Source organism: Leucopleurus acutus, assembly GCF_964270905.1.
Source record: "Leucopleurus acutus genome assembly, chromosome: 5".
Taxonomy (NCBI): Eukaryota; Metazoa; Chordata; class Mammalia; order Artiodactyla; family Delphinidae; genus Leucopleurus; species Leucopleurus acutus.
The window spans coordinates 83279959-83297827 of record NC_139147.1 but is presented as its reverse complement, the minus strand read 5'-3'; the positions used below and the strand labels follow the sequence as shown (position 1 = coordinate 83297827).

The following is a 17869-nucleotide window of genomic DNA, read 5'->3' as shown; positions in this document are numbered from 1 at the left end:
CTCCATGTAGGCTGCACAGAAGTGGACTTCATAAAGTTTATTGGGAAGGGCACACAGTCCATCCCCATCCAGGGTCCTGAGAATAGACTGGAGGGGAAGAGATGGAGCTCAGTGGGCTTTCTTGCTGTGCTGGATGATCTTGGGGAAAGGCTGGGGGCCCAGCCAGAGCTGCAGCAGGATGACAGCATGGCACATGTGCAGGGCACCAGAGCTGCAGGACGTGGATGGGTATGTGTTCCAGGAGAGCTCAATGAGCCCCAGCACCAGCAACCTGGAGATGAGAAATAAGCTCCAGGTCCGTCCAGGTTCTAGGCCTGCAGCACTTCAGTTCACCCCCTGCCCCTCCATGGTCACAGTCTTGGGATGAGGAGCTCCCTACCCCTTCCCACGCCCCCAGGTTGTCCCAGCTGGTACCTGAGCAGGTGTGTGAGCCAGCGTGCAGGCGTGGCCCACAGGAGGTAGGGCAGTGTGTGGAAATACCAGACGTAGAACTGGTAGTGAAGGGAGCGGCTGAAGCAGATGCCAATGAAGTTGGAGGTGAAGAGGGCAGAAACAATCTGTATACAGTGGTCAAGGCCAAGGGCAGGAGCAGAAGGGGTAGGGAGGTTTCAAAGCAGAGGAACGAAAGTTTTGGGGTCAGATAGCCCCTTGGCTCTGCTGTTCCTAGATGCATACCTTTGGGCAAGTTTCTTAACCTCTCTGGACCTACTCCTCAGTCTGATGTGGAGGCAGTAATATCTAGAGCCCTAACGCCTAACGAGTCATCACTTACTAGCTATGTGACCTTGGCAAATTACTTAACTTCTTAAAGCCCTAATTTTCCCATCTTTAAAATCTGTAAAGTGAGGATAAAACAGAGTCTCTTGTGAGCTTTAAATGTTAGAATGTATGTAAACCTCTTAGTGCAGCACCAGGCAGAGAGTGAGCACTCATAATGGTAACTCAATAATATTTAGAATAAAGAACAAAAAATGCTTAAATATGTAAAGTGCTCAGCACAGTATTGGTAAGAGCTCTATGCATGGGCCCTGTAGCTATTACTGCTATCTCCTTTTCCCTCTCCCAGGTCACCAGCCATGCAGGGCTAGTTGACAAGGACCCCAACTTCAGCTGGAGAGGGCAAGACTTACCTTCCCATGATTTAAAGGATATGGTTGGGTGTGAGGGGCTGGAGTGGAAACTTCCTTTTGGAGGGATCCTTCAGCAGTGACAGGATACTTTCCCCTGTCCTGGGGAGAAGCCATTGAGACATTTATCAAGCCCCCAATGTGGGCCAAGCGGAGCTCAACATCTCCCCATGCAGCCCCTAAGGCCTAGGCCTTTCACTCCTTCCCCCATGTCTGCTCATGAAATTGCTCCCCTTTCTCACCTGTGCCACCTGCAGAGGGCAAAGAGCAAGAGCAGGGTGAGGTGGGCAGTCAAAAGTGCCAGGTGGAAGGCACGATGCAGGAAGAGGGCCTCGGGGAGGAAGCGCCAGTTCACTGTCCAGCGGAAGAGGAACTGGCGGCCAAGGTCAAAGGAGCGGGATACATAGCCGACGGGGTTCTCCAGCAGGAAGGGTAGCCCCAGCACCACCTGAGGATGGGTGTGATGTCAACAGAGCTGCCCAGGCTCACCCTCAGCCTCATGCTAATCACTGAGAGGAGGGGGAACAGGGTATAGGTCTCAGAGGATCCCTAACTCCCACTAGGAATAGCAAGAAAGCCAGCCCACCCACCCAGACAAGAGCCTTGGGCCAAAGAAGCAGGTAATAACAGTGCTTTAAGTTTGGATTCACCAAGTCATAAATGCGCAGAGTTAGAAAGGCTCTCAGAGACCATGTAGTTCAACACCCTTGTTTGACAGCTAAAGAAACCAAAGCCTAGAGGTGGTGGCTGCCCAGATCAGAATCAACTCCAAAACTCTGTCTCTTGTCTTTGAGGAAGTCTCAAGGATGAAAGGAGGCCAGACAGAGTGGCCTCCACTTCATTAGAAAGGGGAAAGGGTAAGGAGGGAATACCTGAAGGACAGCACAGATGCCCAGCTTGGGGAGGGCCCCACGGAGGCCAAATTGCCTGAGGAGAAGGAATAGTAACCCAGGGGCGAAGAGCAGCACATTCATCTTCACAGAGACTGCCAGGCTGCAGTGGACAGGGGAGAGGAGAGTGGAGATCAGCTCCAGGGCCATGCACCCCACCCAAAGATGTACAGCCCACCATCACCACAGCAACTCCTCCCCTCCCCTGCCAGCAAGCTCCAGGCAGAGGGTGAGCACTCATACTCAGAACTGCTGGAGGGAGGATAAGGAAGCCTGGGAGGAGACTGGGAGTAGGGTGCTCATACCTTGTCTCTACACTCAGACTGAGTGAGCAAATATATATTGAGTATTTAGAAAGTGCAATGACCAACTCCAACAGCAGATGCTGTCTGGAGGAAACAGAGGATGGGAAGAGGGTGTGTGTGTAGGGGGCCTGGGGGTGAAGACTTTCTACACATCCTGGACTCGCCTAGTATGGCCCTAACTGACCTACACTGTCTGGCCACTCCCTTACTTCCTCTGCTGCAGAAAATTGGGGAGAAAGTGATGGAATACAGAAAATGAAAGAGGGGGCCAGAAGGGAGGGGTGTTGACCTGAAACAGCAGCAGCCCCAGCTCCAGCGCTGGGCCAGCAGAAGGTTGATACTGAGGAAGAGCAGCACCATGGCCACTGGATCGTTGAAGAGCCGCAGCACAAAGATGGAGTGGACACGGTAAGAGGCACAGCACATGAAGAAAAAGACGAAGGGAGGGACCTGAGAGGTGGGCACAGTGGGGAAAAAGGTCAGCTCACCAACCCTGAACCATCCCCACTCCCCAGCCCTCCCAGTTTGGGGCCCCCTGTTCCTGGTAGTGAGGACTCACCTTGCTGGTCTGGTGGTAAATCAAGAAGACAAGCAGCAAAGTGGCCAGGTAGAGCACAGCGAAGATGTGCTGGGCCATGCGGATGTCAGTGCCCCGGCCAGTGGCATAGTATAGCCCCATAAAGATGTACACAAAGCCGGCTGGGTACCTGGAAGAGGAGAAAGAACGTGAGTCTGGGTCAAGCTATCTGGCCTGGCACCCAGTCAGCCCCTCCCATCCTCACTGAACAGCCGATCCCCACTCACACAAGAGGTCCAGTGTCACCCCGCAGTTGAGTATAGTCATAGGTGCCATTGATGACGCCCTCCACCTCAGCCATGTAGGCTTTCCAATCAATCTCTGTATCTGGAAAACGACAGGATGGTGTGGTTACTTCCAGGTTCAGAATTTCTCTGCCTCAGCCCATCAATGCACAGAGTTCCAGCTCATCCTCGGGACTTCTATCATAACCCCTTCTCTAAAGGCCTATCTGACATTCTCTGGGTGAACCCAGGTATCTCAAACTCAAACATGTCTGTAATGGAACTCATAACCTTCCACTCCAAATCTGCTCCCCTTCCTGGGTTCCATGAATGGTACCATTAACCTCTCAGCTGCTCAAGTCACAAACCTGGGAAACACCTTTGATACTTCCTTCTCTTTCATTTCCAACCCCCAATCACCAAGTCCTGCCTATTCTTTTTTTTTTTTTTTTTTTTGCAGTACGCGGGCCTCTCACTGTTGTGGCCTCTCCCGTTGCGGAGCACAGGCTCCGGACGCGCAGGCTCAGCGGCCATGGCTCACGGGCCTAGCCTCTCTGCAGCATGTGGGATCTTCCCGGACTGGGGCATGAACCCGTGTCCCCTGCATCGGCAGGTGGACTCTCAACCACTGTGCCATCAGGGAAGCCCCCTGCCTATTCTTTATCCTAAATATCTCTACTATCTCATCCTTCTCTGCTATCATGCACTCAAATTTGGGCCTAACATAATCTCTAGCCACAATGGTGCAAGAGCTCCCTAACTAGGCTCCCAGCTTCCACTTTCACCCCACTACAATATATTTTCCACCCTGCAACCGGAGAGCTCATCCTATAATAGAAATCATATCACATTTCTCTGCTTAAAACTCTTCAATGATTCCCCAAGGCTCTTAAGATAAAGACCAAATTCTATTCTTCCCATTTTTAGAAGATGAAATTATGAATTAATAAGGTTAAGTGACTAGCTCAAGAACACTGAGCTAGGAAGGGTAGAGTTGAGATTGGAACACATGGAGCTCTAAATTCTTAAACACCATGCTAACTATCTCCTTAACACAGCTTACAGATTCCTTCATGATCTTGTCTTGACTTCTGCAATCTCATCTCTTAGTACTACCCTCACTTGATTTCTGTGTTCCAGCTCTGAAAAAATTCTTTCAGTTCCTCAAAGGAAATAGACTTTCTCTTTTGACAGCAGCTCTTTGATACAGGATTCTCTCTGCCTAGAGTACTCTTCCCCACCCCCACACACACCCCTTTTGTCTCTTTCCTCAAGGAACTAGCTCTTATCTTTCGAGGAGGACTCTCTCGGAAGCCTTCTCTGACTCCTCAAGTCTGCATTAAATGCCCTCCTATGTCCTTTATAGCACCCTGTCTACTACCATCATGACGAATATGATGTGTTGTAATTTTCTGTTATCTTTGTCCAGGCCCACACACGTAAGCAGGAAATGTGTCTATCTTTTTCACCACTGTACCCTTGGTACCTAGCATAGTGTAAGCCATATAATAAGCACTCAATAAATATGTATTGAATTAATGGTCTTTAGCAAGTAAGCCTTAGGTCCAGTGTTTTCAGCCTGGAGAGGAGTCACCAATAATGCCAAACAGACTCAAACCGTCAGAAAACGCCATCACTGAGAAGAGACTTCCAGACCTCAGAATTGAACAGATGAGAAGACTGAGACCCAGCAAGGGAAGTGACGTGTACAAAGCCACAGAGACAAACAGCAGCAGCAGCCATTAACTTGGAGCCAGGTTTTCTGGGAGGGATTAAGATCGGGTTTGGCTCTCCGCGGAGCAGGATTTGGGTAAAAGATACGAGTCTGCAACTGATGACTGAGTGGATCAGGGGTCTAAGTCTGAGCTCCGAATGTGGGTCCCAGTTTTGGTCGGGGGTTCGGTCCCCCTTCCCACCCTCCTCTCCCCCTCGGCGCACTCACATGCCACCCTGTGAATGACCCAGAAGGTGATGCCCACCTCCGCCAGGCAGAGGCAGGCGGCCACCTTCAGCGTGTAGCGCGGTTCCAGCAGCAGTAGGCGCCGCTCTTGCCAGGCGCGCCGCAGCCACTGCCCGCACAGTCCCACCGCCCGAGCTGCGGGACCTGCCCGGCCGCGTTTCCTCAGGCCTGCCGCCATCTTGAAGGTGCGCCGCACTTGCGGGCCCGCTACCCCGGAAGCCCGACCCTTTGGTACTTAGGTTCCGCTTCCCGCGCCGCGTGCCCCAACGGACCGAGGGCTGACTGGAGTTGCCGGAGTCCTTATTTACTCCACTAACATCTACTTCTTCCACATGTCTCCCCTGATGGACTGCGTGCTCCATACGAGCAGGAATAGTCTTACTCCTCAGTACACACTTAGCCCTGGGCACACAAGAGCTAATGTGGATCGAACGTTTGCCCAGAAAAGTAACATTCCTGCCCACGCTATGTCTCCCCCCACTCCTCCGCACCTCCCCCGCCTAGCATAACACTTCGCCTATGTTGGTAATATCTGCGTTCATGCCAGTCTTTCCTGGAGAGCAAGACCTCTGTCCGCGCTACTCCCGCCACCCCCCAGAGCCTTTCGGGTGCTCAAAACTAGGAAGAAATGAATGTTTCATTAATTTTCAGACTTCTTAATGGAAGGAGCCAAACTGAAGATATGAGAGGGGCAATGACGAGCCGGAGTGAGTCTGACACCATGAGTGTGGCTCTCAGAAGTTAGTGAGCAGCGCATCCAGAGGATTCAGGGTCTGGACGATATTATTTTCCCACCCGGAGGATTCTTCCAAGAGCGCTTAGCAGAGGACGGAAGTTCCACGTGTTTCTGTTGAGCAACTGCTGGTGCTGGGCGGAGACACAAGGGTCCCGCCTCCTATATGCAGCCATTCCAATTGGCTACATAAGGGGCCAAGCCCCGCCCAGACGTGGGGGCCAGTTGTCTTCAAGGCCCGGCAGCCGCAATCATGGCCTGTCCTGGGGCCTGGGCGCCGCTGCCGGAGTTACCAGAGAAGAACTGTGGGTACCGCGAGGTCCAGTACTGGGACCAGCGCTACCGGAACGCTGCCGACTCTGCTTCCTACGAGTGGTTCGGGGACTTCTCTTCCTTCCGTGACCTCCTAGAGCCGGAGCTGAGGCCGGAGGACCGTATCCTCGTGCTAGGTGGGTAGTCCCGGGGCTGCCCAGCCCAGGTGGAGCTGGTTGGACTGACCCCGCCCCTCGCTCCTGCCTGCCCCTCTCAGAGGACTCCCCAGTCAGAAGTCAGGATCCAGTACCTTTAGAATCTCGGCAGTATTTAGGCAGGGCAAACAGGAGCCAAGAGATTCTTAGTCCGGGGACCCTCCAGGAGAAAGACAGTCTCTCTGAGTCTGAGTGTGGTAGGTGACCCATGACCCCTTTCCGGACCCTGGGGAGGCAGCCTCGAGCACTGGAGAGTTCACAGTAACTAGTTCAAGTCCCAGCGCTAGTTGACTGTAGGACTTAGGACAAATCATGAGCTTGTTCTGAGCCCCGGATTCACTTCTAGAAATGGGACTGCGAAATCAAGTCGGATAAGGCACGTGCAGGCACCTTGAGCGCAATGCCTAGCGCTTTTCTGTGTGCGCCACTGGGCACCATGAGCCATTGTCGCCTAGAGAGTTATCTCTTGACTCTCCAAGCTCTAACTGAAACTTGGTCCTATGTCGTCGTCGTCCCCACCTCCCCACCCCACCCCCATCCCACCGTGTGCAGTGAGGATGAGGACAGCTCCCTCTGAGGGGAGATTGCAGCCGAGATTGGTGTGACTCCCCAAAAGGAATAAGTACTGGGGTTTCAGGTGGGGCTCTGAGAGGTCCACCTGCCCCCCTTGGGGTTCTCCTTCCACTGCCAGCCTTGGGGGCTCCAGTGAAGTTTGATTAAACAACGGATTTCCTTCCAATTATAGTTTTTATTTTGCTATTTTTAAAACCATGTATTAAGTGAAATATTTCACATATATGAGACATTTATAATACAGTATATATGTAAGGTATAAATAATAACTTGAATGTGTGTGTATACCCTACTCGGTTTGAGAAATACAGCATTCCTAGGACTAGAAAGTGCTTAAGAACTTGAACCCTGGAGGCAGCTAATTATGTAGGGATCTCAGCACATGTCATCTTAGCTGTGGAATCATGGGCAAAATACTTAAATTTCTGTGCCTCCATTTTCTCAGCCTTAAAAAAAAAATGTAAGAGTACATACTTATTTATCAGGTTTTTAAGATGATTGAGTGAGTATGAAAGATAACTAGAAAAAAGCCTGACAAAATAAAAAGCCTTGTATATCCAAGGTTTTCTGTGTGGTCCCCCAAACCTCTTCCCCCCAGAGGTAAAACCTCTCTTGAGTTTTGTGGCTTTAAACAATTGCATTTATTTATAGATTTACCATAGATCTATGTTTTTCAAGCTTTAGTGTAATAACCTGGAAAACTGGACCCCACTCTGAGTATATAATTCCAGGGATGGTCTAAGGCGGGTCCCGGGGTCTGTATTTTCAACAAGCCCACAGACTGATTCTCATGCTGGTAATTGGCAGAGTAACACTGCCTTAAGTTCTGCCCGATTGGGAGATATCCTTTTCTGGATAGAGGAGGGAAAAGTCTAAAAATCAAAAAGAAAAACTTTCCAGACAGGATTCCCAAGATCTAAGAACAGGACCCACAGCTTGGGGGCTACCCTATGTTACATTCCACCTAAACAAACAAATTGAACACCTGGTAGGTGCTAGGGAATGTGGTGAGCCCTTTCTAACTTATTTAATCCTCATGGCAACCCCTAGAGGTTAGTGATAAATATAATGAGAACTACTTTAGGTTAGGGTTCAGTAAACTTTTTCTGAAAAATGGCCAAATAGTAAATATTTTAGGTCTTTCAGGCTATACAGTTGGTGTCACAACTAGAAAATGGCGATGGTTTTTATAATAGAATCTTCAGTATGGAGCTACTGGGAAAATAAACTGAGATAATCCTTATAAAGTACTCAGCATGGGACCTAGTGTTCAAAAACTGTTAGCTATCATTATTATTATTGAAAATGGGAGTCAGAGAGGCACTTTCTCCAGGACTGCTCGGAGAAAGAGTACCTTGCCTGAAGACTTGTGTGTCTGGTCCCTATGGCTAGATTCCTCATTACAGATGAGTTCATGTGGCCGTCCCAGTTTTGCTGTCATTATACTTCTCTGATTCTCTCTTCTTGCTTGACTCCATGCTCTGTAGAATCTTCTGATTATAATTTGGCTTCAATTTGCATTTCCTATAGAGACACAAGGGACTGACCAGAGGATTGACTGTCCAGACCCCATGATGGGTATTTTTTCCTATTATAAATAAGCGAATTGATATTCTGGTTTACACTTCAGTCTCTTGGTGTTGGGATAGCATCCACATAGCTCTGGGCTCCCATATGATGGGTTCTTGGATCTGGCTCAGTTCTCCAGAGCTCTGCTTCCCTAAGGCCCCACCTAGGGAAGCGGTGGCGGTTCCAAGCCTCATCTTAGTTGTTAGCCCCAAGTCACTGCTTTGTAGGCATAACTGGTCCTGTGGTCAAGTTTTATTTTCCATTCATCTTTAATAAAGTTGTTTTGGGAGATACCATTCCTGTACCAAAGGAAACGAAGGAAGGAAATTTGTGTTTGTCCACAGTTAGGCAGAGCTCTGCAGGCATATGAGGTCAGGTGTTGGGTGATGAAGGCATTGTGGTCAGAGAACCCAGTGGGATTTCAGGCTGAACTGGGTTAGAGTCTCCTATTCAGCCACCCTCACCTCCCGTCCCAGAGCCTGTTGTGGTTCCAGTGTTGGGACGCACACATTGGGTTTTCCCAGGTAAGACTGTACTCTTCCTGAGCCCCAGAGCCTGAGGAGGAACACAAGAAGGGGCAGCCGGGGACCAGCCAGCAGTCTCTGGCACCTGTCCAGGTGCCAAGCTCTGCCTGCTGGATTAGGGCTATCCCAACAGCTGATTCTGTGATCCTCTTAGGGAGGCAAATGGGGATTAAAGGCAATCTAATCCCAAGAGCTGGGGATCCCCATGTGAGGCCACCAAGAACTGTCATCCAGGCCTGTTCTTGGGCTGATACTGACCACAAGAGGGCCTGGAAGAGGCCAACAGATCTTTGAAGGAAGCCATGCCCACTGGGCAGTAGGTCCACATCCACTCCTCTAACCTCCACCCTCCACCACTTTGGGACTGCTTTCTGGGCACTTCCCACCAGAGTGTTATGATTCTTCAAGACTCTGACTGGTTGTCAGTTCCCCCGATCCTGTTGGCCCACCCATCTAAGGTGGGGACAGGGACTGCCCTATGTGCTCCTGCAGCCTGTCCCTGTTGAAACTCTCATTGCATTATGTGGCAGTTTTCTGACTGCACATCTGTTCCTCTCACCAGAGCATCAGCTCCTTGAGGGCAGAAGCTCTTTATTCATCAGCAGAACCCAATATGTGGCGCTCAGTCATACATGAAGAAATTACAAGGAATCATCTCCACTGTGTGTCCCCACTTAGTTTCCCCTTCACTTGTTAATTCTGCCTTGGAAAGCAAAGTAAGATAAAAACCCCTAACATGAAGTCTTCCCAGGGCTGATATCATCAGAGGATCTCTGAGAGGTTAGGAATTAGGATACTACTAGCATTATCCTATTAATAATATTATGATGCCAATATTATCCCCATTCTGAGTCTGAGGAAACTGAGGCTGAGTTGAATGACCTGCCATGACTGTATGACTAGAGATATCAGAACCCAAATCTTTGAACTCCTAAGTTCAAAGCTCCTACTCTTCAGCTGTTTAGTTTTTAAATTTAGAACATCACATCCTACATGTAGGCTAGGTATTGTTATCTTCATTTTTGTGACTAGGAAATCCAAGTTCCTAGTATGTAAACGACTTGCTTTAGTCCACACAGCCAGGAATGATAGAGCCAGGATATGTGCCCAGATCTGTATGACTCTAAGGCTCATGCTCTTGTACCGTGCTGCTTCTCCCTCGGTACGGGAGGGTTTGAGCTGAGAGAAAACAGGCCAAGAGTGGATGGATAATTGGGGAGGTGAGAACCAAAGCTAACCTAGACCTTTTGTCATCCACCCCTTCTCACCCCAGGCTGTGGAAACAGTGCCCTGAGCTACGAACTATTCCTTGGGGGCTTCCCTGATGTGACCAGTGTGGACTACTCATCAGTAGTGGTGGCTGCCATGCGGGCTCGATATGCCCACGTGCCCGAGCTGCGCTGGGAGACCATGGACGTGCGGGCACTGGGCTTCCCCAGTGGCTCCTTTGACGTGGTGCTCGAGAAGGGCACGCTGGATGCCCTGTTGACTGGAGAACAGGATCCCTGGAATGTGTCCTCTGAGGGTATCCACACTGTGGACCAGGTGCTGAGTGAGGTGAGGGAGCACCAAGGGAAAGATGGCTGATCAAGAGGTGGGGATGAGGGGTTAAGATTCTAGGAGACTAGAAGAACTCAGAAGCCAGAAGGAGGCATGGTTTGGAACAAGTAGTGGGTCCCTTCGGGACTATGGTTACCTGAAGGAAGCGGGTGTTAAGCTGGATCGAGATTGTAGGGGGCTGGAGTGGCCAGGCTCACAGAGGCTGAGGATTGAATACTGTGTTGCCATAGAGATGAGGTAGCGGCCAGGTTCCAGGTAGGGAAGGTAAGCAGCTGACAGGAAGGCAGTGCCCCCTGCACCTGACATCACTCCTATGCTCCTACCTGTTTAAAATATAGCCCTACCCCCACGGAACAACCAGGGGCAGAGAGGAAGCCTCACTCTTTTGCCATGGAAAGCCCTGAGCTACTGGATGGAGGGTAGTACCTGAGATTTCGCTGGGAGCGCATCTGGGGCCATACTGACCTTTGAGAACCTGGAGATGGGCTTCTCACCAATGGCTTCTCTATCTGCCTTTCAGGTGAGCCGAGTACTGGTCCCTGGGGGCCAGTTCATCTCAATGACCCCTGCTGCCCCCCACTTTCGGACAAGACACTACGCCCAAGCTCGTTATGGCTGGTCCTTGAGGCATGCAACCTATGGCAATGGTTTCCACTTCCATTTCTACCTTATGCAGAAGGGCAAAGAGCTCAGTGTGGCCCAGCTGGCCCTTGGGGCCCAGATCCTCTCACCTCCTAGACCTCCCACCCCACCCTGCTTCCTCCAGGACTCAGATCATGAGGACTTCCTCAGTGCCATTCAGCTGTGAGGCCAGAAGCATGGTTCTCCTGCCTTTCTGCCCCAGGCTCAAGTATTCGGAATTCCTGACTCAGGGCTTAAGGTCAGGTCCAAAGTGCCCACATCCCAGGGGCCTCATGCCTAACTAAGACAGAGCTGATGGGAGCAACCCCACATGAAAAAAATACAGGCTAGGTCAAACTAGATCCCAAATCTCAGGTTTCTGACTTCCTTCTTAGGCTCCTCAGATCTCTCCTGGATTCCCCAACTTCCTCCCCCACCATACTGAACCATCAGTGATTCATCCCCAGGGGCAAATCTCAGCACAACCCCTGTGCATGCCAGCCAGACTTGGAGACTTGTATCCCTGGGGCCTGTTACTGACCCCCATTCAACTTGGATTTATTCATAGGAGGCTGCAGACTTTGAATCTAGATTGCTTCTGACCCCAGCTCCAGCCCCAACTCCGGTGACCTATCCTGCTCAGGTTGTATTATTTACCCAAGGAGGCCATGCTGTAATGATGTTCCCAGGCCAGGCTGACCTGCCTGTGTTTACTTGGCAACGCTTCTCTGTCAGTTACATGCACCTGAGATTCCCAAGTATCTGCTCCCCTCCCCAAAAAGAATTGGAGCCATTTTGGGCTGGCTCCTATAGCAAACCAAAGCAGCAGCTACACACACACGCACACACAGGGGGGTCTGTGTTTATTCACACACTCCTGGTACAGTGAGGATGGAGGAACATTTACAAAGGACATCCCTGGGGTTGAGAATATCTCCAGGGCTAGGGCTACAGGTGTCATCCAAAGATGCAATGCAGCCCGCATTTGGATTCCCAGGGGCAGGACGCAGGGGTCCAAGGTAAAATCAGACCTGGGCCCTTGGAAGGTGATACCTTGAGGGGAGGGGTCTGCCAGAGAGCCGCCTGGGGTCAGCCATGGGCAGACTGGTCATATGGTTGGTTACCATGTTAGGGGCTTGTCCCATCCCAGCCTCAACACCCATCCTATCTGCCAGGCGCAGAAGAGCGTGGCCGAGACCGTGGGGGGGGGGGGGAGGGCATGAACCACGAGGGGAATCAGTAAACAAAGAGTCGGATATAAAAATACAAATGTGCTGAGGAAGTCCCTTAGAAAGAGGCTGAGGCTGGGGTCACGCCAGACAGGGGTGGAGGGTGAGGAGCGCCTGGAGGGCTGGACTCAGGTGGGTGGGAAGCTCATGCAAATGTGCAGCCAAACATCCCTGGCCGCGTGCGAGGTCCGACACCGGCAGGCAGCCGGTCTGCGGACCAGACCTGCCTGAGAGGGGCGGGGCAGGGGAGCCGTGCGGGAGGGGACGGGCCGGGGCTGAGGGCCGCGGGTCTCTGTCCGTTCCGGTGTGCGGGGTGGGGCTGCGGCCCGAGGTTCTAAAGTGCATGAGCGCGGCGGCGGGCTCCGGGCCGGTCCGCGCCGCCGCTACCGCCGCCGCCGTGGTGCTGAAGCGGACAGCTCCGGAGTGCCTGGCGGCGGCGGCAGCGACTATGACCCGAAAGCGGCGCGGCCCTGCAGCCCCCGCCCGCGAGCGCCTGGGCCGGGGCGGGGGGGGCCGGCAGCCGCATCGCCGGCCCGCGGTCCTGGCCGCCGCGGGGCTGGGCCCGGAGCCCGCCGCCTGAGCCGGCGCGTCTACACTCCGGACGGCGGCTTCTCCCCCATCCCTTTCAGCACGTCGTCTATCCGGTCATCCTCGATCACCACTGCGCAGGGAGAAAGCGCGTCAGCCGCGCGGTCTCGGGGGGCGGCGGCGAGAATGGGGCCCTGGTCCCCGCGCCCCGCTCAGCTACTGCCCGTGGCCCAGAGACGCCCCTCGGACCTCCGTGCTACAGTGACCTCCCCGTCCGAACTCTCCTGCCGACTCAACCCACTGCTGACCCCAGCTCCCACAGACCCACTCCTCTCCTTGTGGAGGAACGCCCCTCTTCCAAAGACTCCAGCCGTTCAACCTTCCGGTCCAAACCCTCCCGCCGCCTGAGCTCTCCTCCATCCGAGCTGATCGGAAAGCTTTTGCTCATGGGATCCCCCTCTTCCACCCTCACTTCAACAGAATTCCCTCCTCAAACCTAATCTCCATCTATTCCAGCCCTCTACCCAACCTAACCTTCTTGCGGCTAGAACCCCTCTTCCGATCCTGGCACTAACAGAGCCCCTTCCCCATGCAAACAACCAGGACAAGCGAACCCCCGGCCTCCTGCCCATTCTCCAGTCAGACATCCCTCCCCACCCGAAGGTTCTTCCGTAGCATACACCGACTCAGCGTTTGCTCCCGAAGAAGCGGCCCGTCGCCCCATGTTCCCACTTCAGGCAGCCCCAAATGCCCCGGCCGGCCCCTCCCCTTCGCCCGGGTGCCAAGACTCTACTTCCAGAGGTGGCGAGCATCGAATCCGGGGCACTGCTTTCCCAGGAGAGGGGAAGAGGGGGACACAACACTGCAGCAGGGACCCCCCCCTCCAACCCTGGCCGGCGAGCGGCTGGCTGCGCTGGTCTGCGGCAAGAGCTGCTGGCGCTTGGCAGGGAACTGCAGCCGGGGGGCGCCCGGCGGAGGGTTTCTGGGTCAAGCGACGACTCCGGGCCCCGGCCGCGTACCTCTCTTGGCTCGGCCGATCTGGCCCAGCTTGGGGGGTCGCTTGGCTTGGTTGCCCGCGAAGAAGGAGTTGGTGTCCTGCAGGCGGCAGCTGAAGGAGAGGTCAGAGCCCTCGGGGTCGGCGCCGAAGCGGCCCATCTTGTCCTCACTGTAGGGCAGGATCTCGGACATGGCGGGTGCGGGGTGGGCGCGGGACTGCGGCGGGGCGCGGGCGGCGGGCTAGCTGCCGGACCGGCCCTAGCTCAGCAGGGGAGCCGGCGGAAAGATGAAGTCATGCAGCATCCGGGGCTGCGGAGCCAAGCGGGGCCTCCTCCCCCGCGCCTCCGCCTCCCGGGCCGCTGGGCAGGCGGCGGCGGCGGCGGCGGCGGCGGCGGGGACCGGGCGGAGGCGGTGCGCGGGGAGGCGGGGGTGGCGGCGGCGGCGAGAGCGGAATGACGATGAGCGCCCGACTGCCGCAGAGCGCGGCGGGCGGGGCGCAGTGGAGGTGGGGAGGACACCGGCCAGGGCAGGGAGGGAGGCCGGCCGCGGGGGTGGGGTGGTGTGCGGACAGGAGCGGGCCCAAGCTCTCTGCGGAGGCAAAGGAGCGAAAATGGGAGGGTCCTGCCATTGGCGGGACTGGCTGCTGGGCGAATGGTACCGGCCAACGGGTGCAGGAGGCGGACACCGGAAGCGCTGCGAGGAGGGGGGGGGTCGGATACGGCGGAGATGTGCTGGAACCCGCAGGACGCGGGAATAGCTCAGGCCAATAGGTGGTGCCCCCGCCGTTGGCGCGCTCTTGTATAGGGTTGCTCTTCGGGGCTGGCGCGGTCTTGTACAGGGTTGCTCTTCGGGTATTAAACTGTTCATCTGGAGCCTGTGTTTCTCTGACTGTCCTCTGTTTCTGTCTGTGCCTATTTATATGTCAGTCTATCTCCATGTGTCTGTGTCTCTGTCTCAGTGCCCCATATCTCTTTGTGTCATGGTCTCTGTCTACGTCTATCTCTTAAGTGTCTCTGCTCTTCTGTATCTGTCTCCATTCTTGGCCTCTGTGTGCCGTAGTGACACATGGGGGCCTCAGGGTCTGGGAGAACCGCAGGGCGCGACGGGCGCTTTGAGCCCGAGTTTCGGCGCCAGCAACAGGGCTGGGGGTCTCGGTCTCTTCTTGAAGGATTCTCGGTAACTGGGCCGACGCGCGCTCACCAGGGCAGCCCTCCACCCCCAGCGCTGTTGCAGCCGCCGAAACTCAGGCTCAAAGCGCCCGCCGCGCCCTGCGGTTCTCCCAGCCCCCGAGGCCCGCGCTGCGCTTGCAGTGTAGGAGGAATGAATGAAGGCGTCGCGGGGGGCGCCCTGGCTGCAGGTGACACGGGGAAGCCCGGAGCGCCTGAGGACGCGTCGCGCGCGCGAGTTTGTGTCCGGAGGTAGAGGGGCAGGGATAGAGGACGCCTCCGCCCCGGGTGCGGTGCATCGCGTAACAGCTCTCGCCTCAAGAACTGTAACGCACTCTCTTCTCTCCCCCCTCCCCCTCTGGCCGTCAGCGGCTTCGTCACCTGCTCGCTAGCGCGCTGGGGCTCTGGCGCAATCTCTGGCCTTGGGGGAGGGGGGCGTCTCACATTCGGTGACAGTGACGACAGCGCTAATAAGGGTAATTATCATCCGGACGTTCAGTCCATACTCGAGGCGGAGAGTTCTCCACTGTCCCTGAAGCGCTTTTCCTCCCGCCCTCTAAATCACTTAGCTCCTGGCGCTGGGTCTCCTTCCTCCAGCAACTCCTCACCACGTGTTAGTCCTGGGGACACAAAGGCGAATGCCATGGTGGCTGCCCTCAGGACGAGGTTGGGAAGTGCCAGAGTTGCCTCTGAACAGGCCTCACTCAAGACCATAATCCTATCCCTATCAAACCCTCCTCTGCTGTGTCCTAGTCTCTGGGATGAGGGCTGAAGCTGGAGGTGGAGGCCCATCTGGAGTGAGAGGAGCCTCCAGACCTGGAAGGACAGGAGAAGCTGGAGCTCAGGGTCACTAGGAGAGAGTCCAGAAAATTCCACCCCCGCAGGGGGTTGTCCAGCAATGGGTTCCAATCCAGCCTCTGCCGCTTTCTGTGTGGCCTTGAACTGATGGCCCCACAATTAGTTTTAAAAAATTAGTTCATTTGTATCTGTAACCTTTTAGGGAAATTTGGAAAATCACACAGAACCTTTCATATATATCCTTCCCATCTTTTTCTCATGCATTTGCGTAATATGCATACCTCTCTGAGCCTGCATGTTCTAGTGTGAAGCCTAGAGATGATAGAACCTACATAATGATAGTTTTGTAGATGAACTTGTCATGAGGTGAAGTGGTTTGTCTCAGGAGGTAATGAGCTGCCCCTACCAAAAATGCTAAAGGGGCCATCCAGTTTCTTGCCAAGAATAGGATGAGAGCTCTGGGTGAAGAACTGAAACATTTCTCGTTTCTCCCCTCAGAATGAGGGAGACTGGAGGAACAACAATTTAACTTGGAGATCCTTCTTAAATAATCTTAGTCCTGTAAGGTACATGCTGGATTGTGATTAAAGCAAAAGACATAAGTGCATAATTGTAAAGATATAGTAATATATGTTTCAGCTATGTTGTGAAAATTTGGAGGGAGTTTTTTTTTTATAAATTTACTTATTTTTATTTATTTATTATTTTTGGTTGCCTTGGGTCTTCATTGCTGTGTGCAGGCTTTCTCTAGTTGCAGCAAGCAGGGGCTACTCTTCGTTGCGGTGAGCGGGCTTCTCATTGTGGAGCACAGGCTCTCGAGCGCGGGCTTCAGTAGATGCGGCGCGTGGGCTCAGTAGTTGTGGCTCGTGGGCTCTAGAGCACAGGCTCAGTAGTTGTGGAACACGGGCTTAGTTGCTCCACAGCATGTGGGATCTTCCCGGAGCAGGGCTCGAACCCGTGTCCCCTGCATTGGCAGGCATATTCTTAACCACTGCACCACCAGGGAAGCCCTGGAGGGAGTTCTTTAAATTATGCTCCTTTACTTAAATTCTGATGTTCTGCATCCCTGACCATGAGATGAAAATTCATTTTCACAGCTAAAATGAAGTAAAGTTTGCTTGGATTTTTGTGAAAATGCATTGAATTTCTTTTAAAAGCCCCTCAAAACCTAGTGAGATTAATCCATACATTCTCAGAAGAATAATATGCCTTTTGACAATTGAGTATTAATGACACTTTTATTCAAGTGGGAACTGTAGGCCTGTGTAGTGGGTTGAACAGGGTCCCCCCCTAAAATTCATGTCTACCTGGAACCTCAGAATAGACCTTATTTGGAAATAGGGTCTTTGCAGATGTTAATTAGCCAAATTAAGCTAAGGTCATACTGGATTAGGGTGGGCCCTATATTCAATCACTGGTGTCCTTGTAAGAAGAGGACAAGTGAACAAGACATATACACACATGAGAAGCCCTCGTGAAGAAGCAGAGATAGAAGTGATGTGGCTGCGAGCCAAGGAACACGTAGTGTTGCTGGGAGCCACAAGAAGATGGAAGAGGCAAGGAAGGATTCTTCCCTAGGGCCTTCTGAGAGAGCATGGCCCTGCCTAGATTTTGGACTTCTCACTTCTGGAACTGTAAGAGAATAAGTTTCTGGGGTTTTTTTTTTTTTTTTTTTTTTTGGCTGCACCACACGGCATTAGTTCCCCAACCAGGGATCCAACCCACGGCCCCTGCAGTGGAAGTCCATCACCCTAACCACTGGGCCGCCAGGGAATTCATTTTAAGTTTCTGTTTTAAGCCATCCAGTTCATGGTACTTTGTTACAGCAGTCCTAGGAAACAAATACAATCAGTTACAAGTATTTGGGGGTCATCTTTTCACATCTCTCATGATCATGTTTCTCCTTTCTTAAGCTCTCCCCGGACGCGTTGCTCCCACCCTGTCCACTCAAGGGAAGCCTACACCATGAGGGTATTTCTGGGACTCTTCTATTTAGCAGAAGCTGATAAATCACAAAAAAGA

The 17869-nt window shown here is 53.1% G+C and overlaps 3 protein-coding genes across 3 annotated transcripts; 1 reads left to right on the top strand and 2 right to left on the bottom strand.

Moving 5' to 3' along the window:
- Positions 1–81: 81 nt before the first annotated feature.
- Positions 82–5300, bottom strand: ALG3 (ALG3 alpha-1,3- mannosyltransferase). The gene is made up of 9 exons (XM_082839521.1): positions 5066–5300; positions 3127–3226; positions 2882–3029; positions 2612–2772; positions 2000–2120; positions 1370–1575; positions 1151–1229; positions 415–557; positions 82–271 (listed from the first exon to the last, which is right to left on the bottom strand). The coding sequence occupies exons 1-9, from the start codon at positions 5259–5261 to the stop codon at positions 109–111; spliced, it is 1317 nt and encodes a 438-aa protein (XP_082695647.1). The 5' UTR covers positions 5262–5300; the 3' UTR covers positions 82–108.
- Positions 5301–6069: 769 nt separating this feature from the next.
- On the top strand, positions 6070–11692 carry EEF1AKMT4 (EEF1A lysine methyltransferase 4; the record flags this gene model as incomplete). Its single annotated transcript, XM_082839355.1, has 3 exons — positions 6070–6265; positions 10223–10506; positions 11030–11692. 3 exons carry the CDS (start codon positions 6070–6072, stop codon positions 11315–11317), a joined length of 768 nt encoding a protein of 255 aa, XP_082695481.1. The 3' UTR covers positions 11318–11692.
- Positions 11693–12949: 1257 nt separating this feature from the next.
- CAMK2N2 (calcium/calmodulin dependent protein kinase II inhibitor 2) lies at positions 12950–14209 on the bottom strand (the record flags this gene model as incomplete). Its single annotated transcript, XM_082839104.1, has 2 exons — positions 13907–14209; positions 12950–13020 (listed from the first exon to the last, which is right to left on the bottom strand). The coding sequence occupies exons 1-2, from the start codon at positions 14073–14075 to the stop codon at positions 12950–12952; spliced, it is 240 nt and encodes a 79-aa protein (XP_082695230.1). The 5' UTR covers positions 14076–14209.
- Between the last annotated feature and the right edge of the window lie 3660 nt (positions 14210–17869).